Source organism: Gymnoscopelus microlampas (genome assembly GCF_963454915.1).
Source record: "Gymnoscopelus microlampas genome assembly, chromosome: 5".
Taxonomy (NCBI): domain Eukaryota; kingdom Metazoa; phylum Chordata; class Actinopteri; order Myctophiformes; family Myctophidae; genus Gymnoscopelus; species Gymnoscopelus microlampas.
Genome location: NC_139942.1, coordinates 6,928,739 through 6,935,806, shown reverse-complemented (window position 1 = coordinate 6,935,806; position 7,068 = coordinate 6,928,739). Strand labels below are relative to the sequence as shown.

The following is a 7,068-nucleotide window of genomic DNA, read 5'->3' as shown; positions in this document are numbered from 1 at the left end:
AAAAGCATCAAAAGTAGCAGATCTACAAGCTCGAAACGCGGCGCGAAGCGACGCGTTTCCAGCTTGTAGATCTGCTACTTTCGATGCTTTTGAATTTGAATCCTGAAAATGAACAGTTTAGGAGATATGAGTTTTCCACCCGACCGAGACGATACTGCATAACGATAAATGTACGAACCTGAAGGTAGCAGTGCGACCGTGTTGTCTTCATCTATCCTCGTCTGGTGGGAGAGGCCGTACGTTCCTCCTAGAAACACAAGAATAATTATTAGGCAGTGGTGGAAAAAGTACTCGAGTGTTTTACTTAAGTAAAAGTATCAATACTGCAATGTAGAAACACTCTGTTACAGGTAAAAGTCCGGAATTCTAAATTTACTCGAGTAAAAGCACAAAAGCATTGGCGTCAAAATGTACTTAACACATCGAGTGCCGGACCGGACTGTTTTTCATAATCCAAACGAGGAGTGCCGTAAACGGTCCGGACCGTTTTTGACCCAATTTTATTTTTATACGTGGGGCGCTAAAACGAAACTTTGGGATCATCCAAGGAGTTTCTGAGAAGGAGAGGCTGGATGTGGATCCATGTCAAAAAACCTTCCGGTCGGCCATCCCAATGTTAACTCCTCTACCCAAAGCTTAATATCTCCATTTATTTTTAACGTGGTGGTAGTGAGCCGTTTTCGATCGACGATCACTCTGCAATGGAGGATCGCGTTAGAAATATTATTGTTCCAGGCGTTAGTCGGGACCCTCCGCCGTCTCACACGCACGCTTTGTTTACATACACTTCCGCGGCGGGGCTTCTACAGCACGAAACATATCAACGTAAGTGGATGGAAGAAATGCAGGCACTGAACGTATAATATTTTAATAAACCTCTGGCACCCAATGTGTTAAAGTACCAAAAGTAAAAGTACTCATTAGGCAGAAATTTCAAGTTTTCAAAATGTATACAAAATCTTTCGAAAATAGCCGATCTACGAGCTTGTATGCGACGCGTTGTGAGCTTGTAGATCGGCTATTTTCAAATAGCTGCAACATAGAGCTTAAGTGGTTCATGTGTGTTCAGTAATAAAAAATCTAAATCTAAAAAGCAACTCAAGTTTTCAAATGATTGTAGTGGAGTAACAGTACAATATTTTCCTACTGAGATGTAGCGGAGTAGAAGGAAAAGTATTGAAAATCGGAAATACTCCACTAAAGTAGCGTTTGTGTGTGTGTTTGTGTGTGTGCGTGTGCGTGTGAGTGCGCGCGCGTGCGCCCGTGTCACCCTCGTAAACGGCATTCTGTAGGAAGTGCGGGTCCAGCAGTCTGTAGACAGGAAGTTGCGTGAGCAGATAGAAGGAGCTCAGGTCGTTCAGGAAGGCAGACAGCTCGGGGGGCAGATCGGCACACTCTGGAACCAACAGGGACACCTGGTGGGAAACAGTCACAGTCGTCACACAAACAACACCATCCGCACAGTAAAGCTTTACACCTGTACGGGTCCATTTGGTTCCATTTTGTACACTCTCAAAGTTAGAATTAACACTGAGGATAGGCTCTATGCACAGCAGCCATAGTATCACTTCCTTCACAGGTGTTACCAATGGCACTAATGAAGGCTCTGTTCCATTTAGTCTAGCACAGTGGTTTCCACGGCCCCCATAACTCTGAGAGTGTACAAATGGAACCAAATGGACCCGTTGTACACTCTCAGAGTTACACACCCGTAAGGGGCCATTTGGAAGCCCACGAGGGTCCCTGGACCCCAACTTTAGACCCACTGGTGTAACAGAGTGTTTCCAGTGAGCCAACATGCACAATATCAGCACCCTGACTCTGTTTGCCCATGAATGGAACAGAGCCTTCATTAGTATCATTGGTAACACCTGTGAATGTCTTTACAATATGGCTGCTGTGAATAGAGCCTATTTTACAGTGTAGATTATGATGAAGTCATACATTTAATGTATGGAATATGAGAGCGTTCTATGACTGTATATTAAATGTAATGGACCCTATGGTGTGGACACACTAGCCGCAAGCAACTCTTATTTTTAATATCTGGAATCTAGAGTTGCAATGCCAACCCTTGACGGCTCATACATCCAAACAGAAATCTGATTGTATTAAACGACTCACCAACATGGCAGCTGTACGGAAAGCTCGTTTTCAATAACGCAAAGTCTTGCTGCCTCCTGCATTATGTGCAATTTCGTGTGATTTCCAACGAGCACTGCCAAACTCCAACAACACTCCGAAAAAGTATCACCTGCACGGAATGTATTGACACAAAGTAGGTAGCTCATAACATGTCTGCGGTGGATTTTTATGAAGCAAAAACTTCAAGTCAATCTGTATTGTCACATCACAGTACAAGTAAGGTGGGTGAAATTCTTAGTTGTGCAGGCTCAACATTGCAGTTACAAGAGATAGATAGGCATCTCATAGAGAAAGGGGAGAGGCATAAAGTGCATAATATATGACTAATCTACATAGTACAATAAGGTGGCTAAAGTACATAATCAGAGGATATTTCAAGCTTTCTGTACAGCTGCAACGTTGGCGAGTTTAACGTTGTTTAATACAATGAGATCAGACGTTTCTGTTTGGATGTATGGGCTGTCAAGGGTTGCTCTATGCATAATCTGAGTTCCCAGAAGTTTTCGCCAGCTCTGGCGAGGAACTTTTGGGCCAGAGCCCTGGTATTTGTGGGCGGGATAGGCCTCTTACCGGTCTGAGAGCTGTGCAACTCGTCCAAAAAGTCTGACGAGAGGCAAACAGCAGTACACAACAATGGCGGCCGAAATTTCTCAAGGGGAAATTGCTTTCCGTAGATCCTATTTAGATGCAACACCCACTGCATGTGGATCCCGCCCCCTTTTCTTCATTGGCTGTTGATTTGAATCAGAACTCAGTGGCCGTGCCCCTGTTGTCCAGGATCCAAGCCGAAGCCTCCCAGACTACTCTATGCACAGCAGCCATATTGGAAAGAAATTGGGTCTCTTCTTACTTCCTTCACAGGTGTTACCAATGATACTAATGAAGGCTCTGTTCCATTTAGTGTAGCACAGTGGTTCTCAAACCTTTTAATTTCAAGGACCCTCATAACTCTGAGAGTGTACAAACCTTTTAAGGGGCCATTTAAGGAACCATGAGTGTTTCCAGTGAGCCAACATGCACAATATCAGCACCCTGACTCTGTTTGACCAGAATGGAACAGAGCGTTCGTTAGTATCATTGGTAACACATGTGAAGGAAGTAAGAGGAGGCCCAATTTCTCAACAAAATGGCTGCTGTGCATAGAACCTATTGCAACTCTAGATTCCAGATATTATAAAATAGGATCTAGAGTTGCTTGCGGCTAGGTATTTACATCATAAATGACCAGAGCTGAGCGCCAGTCACAGCTTTTAATTATTGAGATTATTATGACATTGATAAAAAAAAACATCAATTCAATAGAAATTGAATAATATGGAATATGAGAGCGTTCTATGACTGCATATTAAATGTAATGTATGGACAAACAGCAGAACTGCAGGTAAGAATAAGACGTATAATCCATCTCTATATTTATTATGTTTTACTGGAGCTTTTGTTCACTATTCAGCATTTAACAGTTGTGACTGTCTTTTTTTTTTTTTTATATATATATATGCCATCACCACCTGTGCAGAACTCTTAAGTAATATGAAGAGTTTAATTACAAAGCCAATATGTGTACTTCACTACTATCAGTGGTGGAAAGTAACTAAGTACATTTACTCAAGTACCGTAGCCTACTTCTGTACAATTTTGAGTTTTTTTTTAACTTTACTCAAGTATTTCAAATTTTCAGTACTTTTACTTCTACTTCTACATCTCAGAGACAAATATTGTACTTTTACTCCACTACAATTATCTGAAAACTTTAGTTACTAGTTACTTACAAAACATACATTAACAACTTCAGCCCCTATATACATTTTGGCCATTTGAAAATAGCAGATCAACAAGCTTGATGCGGCGCATTGTGAGCTTGTAGATCTGCTATTTTAAAGATTTGTATACATTTTGAAAACTTGAAATGGGACATTCTGCATAAGCAGTGGTGAAAAGTACATTTACTCAAGTACTGTACTTAGGTACAATTTTGAGGTATTTGTACTTTACTTGAGTTTTTACAATTTCTAATACTTATACTTCTACTCCACTACATCTCAGAGGCAAATATTGTACTTTTACTCCACTACAATTATTTGAAAACTTTAGCTACTTGTTACTTTTCAGATATAAACTATGATATAATGAAACACACATTAACCACTTTAGCCCTATTTTATACCTAGGCTATTTGAAAATAGCAGATCTACAAGCTCACAACGCGTCGCATCGCTTTTACTCAAGTACATTTTTAATTCTGGACTTTTACTTGTAACAGAGTATTTTTATATTGCAGTATTGGTACTTTTACTTAAGTAAAGAATTTGAGTACTTTTCCCACCACTATATTACCTGGTAGTTGAAGTAATGCTCTTGGACCTGCTTGCTGAGTCTAGACTTCTCATTTTCAAAACTGGATTTTTCACAAACCAACACACTTCTGGGAGTCTTTTCTAGCTCTGTGGCCATTATTACAAGCAGCTGCGCGTCTAAACTGTTAAGATATTATCAATAGATATGTTATTATTACTAATATATATTACTATTTAATTCACGTGTTCACTTCGAACGCAAAACACAACAAATGTGTGTGTGCTGGTCAAATACTTCCGGGGTCGTGCGTCGAACGTTCTAAATACATTTCAAAATAAAAGCACATCAGAAACGTTAAAGACGTACACAAACACAACACCAGAGGGAGCTCCACAAATCAACTGTAGCCATTAGGCTCTATTCACAGCAGCCATAAGAAGGCTCTGTTCCATCCATGGTCAAACAGAGTCAGGGTGCTGATATTGTGCATGTTGGCCCACTGGAAACACCAGTGGGTCTACAGTTGGGGTCCAGGGACCCTCATGGGCTTCCAAATGGCCCCTTGCAGGTGTGTAACTCTGAGAGTGTACAAATGGAACCAAATGGACCCGTAAGCCGTAAGGGTCCATTTGGTTCCATTTGTACACTCTCAGAGTTATGGGGGTCGTGGAAACCACTGTGCTACACTAAATGGAACAGAGCCTTCATTAGTAACATTGGTAACACGTCTGTGAATGTCTTCACAATATGGCTGCTGTGCATAGAGTCTATTTGGCTACATTCTGTGCTTTTTTGCCAAACTGTTAATAAAGTATTTACTGTAGGAGGCTATAGTCTCTCTCTCTCTCTCTCTCTCTCTCTCTCTCTCTTCCCCCCCCCCCCCCCCCCCCCCCCCCCTCTCTCTCTCTCTCTCTCTCTCTCTCCCTCTCCCCATTTCTTAAACATAAGGGTGGGGGGGTCACCACTCCCCACACGATTTTTGGGGGGTCCCTATGATGACAATGAAGTGACGATTTAAGGACTTTTAAGGACATTTTTTTACCTCAAAATAAAATAGAGAAAGAAAAGAGATAAGACCATTTACTGCATCAAAGGTAATCTACAAACTACACTATAAAAAGCTGGTCAAACATTGGCCAAATTGTCAAATAATATAAGAAGGAGGCAAACATTATGAAAATAGCAGATCTACAAGCTCACAACGCTTCACGTTGTGAGGCGTTGTGTGCTTGTTGTAGACCTGCTATTTTCATAATATTTATCTATGGAACCAAGTCAAACAAAATGTAACTCCTAACAATTCCAAGTGCTTGACAAAAATATTATTAGAATAGGCTAGCCTACAATACACACGGGGTGCCTTAAATATTATAAAATGTATTACAAAAGCGATATCAGCGTTGCATCATTTCGTTTAAAGTACTGAGAATTGGAAATACTCCAGTAAAGTAAAAATAGTAAATACCTCAAAATTGTACTTAAGTACAGTACTTGAGTAAATGTACTTAGTTACTTTACATCAACGCCCATATAGAACCACAAACCGCAATCATTTGATCTGTTTAAACACTGAAACTATGTGTCAGATTCATCTTCGCCGTTAGCCTTAGATATATCTACGAGATCCCCCCCCCCCAGTTTGCCCTGGAATGTCACCAGTAAAGCCTGTATTTCTCCAAACATATATGAATAGCCCTTGAGCAAGGCTTCCATGCAGGGTCCGGCTGGAAACAAGTTTCGTACTTAGTCCGACACCCTGGGTAAACAACAAAACTTTGCTTTACCATCATTCATTTTTAGCCCATGTTGCCATGGCAACCTCTTAATACCATTAAATGGGACTTGGGTAATCATTTTTGTAAGCCGAGTCTGAAAGAGGTGGGCGGGGTGGCCGACAGAACAGCCAATGGAGAAGCCTTTCCATTAAATGGGGATTTAGGAGTAATTTGTGTAACCTGGGTGAGCGGGGTTGCAGAGATAGAATGGGAACATTTGGATGCAATTCCTTTCCACTGAATGGGGTGATTCATGGTAGATCGGGTGCACCGGGAGTCTCGGCCAGTCGAAGACGTCATATTGATGACATCAGTGTACTCCATATATGGGCGGGTTTATCAATATTTATTTAGATCCGCTGATCTGTCGGGTCCACGCCGATACAGAGCTGAGTTTAGAGTCGGTCTGTGCCATATATGGGCACGCCCATGAATTAATATAGGGATCATGGTGGGTTGTGGACTTAACTCTATGGTTGTGGACAACGAAACCTCCACATATGCCTATATATGGGCGTATCGGTCGGATCAGCGGTCGTGGACAATCACTTATCTAACCGAATCGACGCCGGGCACGGCACTCCCTCAGGTCGTCTGAGATTTTCCTCTTTTTATGTAGTATGTATATATATTTGTATTTGTATACCATATGTGTATGTATTGTAAATATATGTATGTACCATGGATATACCCCATTCTACTTGGATGTTTCTGCATGTTTAAAAATAAATGGTATTTTGTAAAGAAAAAGAAAAGCTGGAAAAAATATATATATGTTATTGTAAAGATTTTGATGTAGGCCTGGCTTAAAATACACTACATTTATTTAGTAATGTATAAATATAAACGTGGC

General features: G+C 41.0%; 1 protein-coding gene across 1 annotated transcript in view; it reads right to left on the bottom strand.

Moving 5' to 3' along the window:
• rpp40 (ribonuclease P/MRP 40 subunit) overlaps positions 1-4,714 on the bottom strand; it is a 13,450-nt gene extending 8,736 nt beyond the window's left edge. Inside the window, exons 1-3 of the mRNA XM_084057364.1 lie at positions 4,480-4,714; positions 1,271-1,415; positions 179-247 (exon numbers count right to left, since the gene is read on the bottom strand). Of these exons, the coding sequence (XP_083913490.1) occupies positions 179-247; positions 1,271-1,415; positions 4,480-4,596 (331 nt within the window). The 5' untranslated portion in view covers positions 4,597-4,714. The remainder of the gene's footprint in view (positions 1-178; positions 248-1,270; positions 1,416-4,479) is intronic.
• Positions 4,715-7,068: the final 2,354 nt, after the last annotated feature.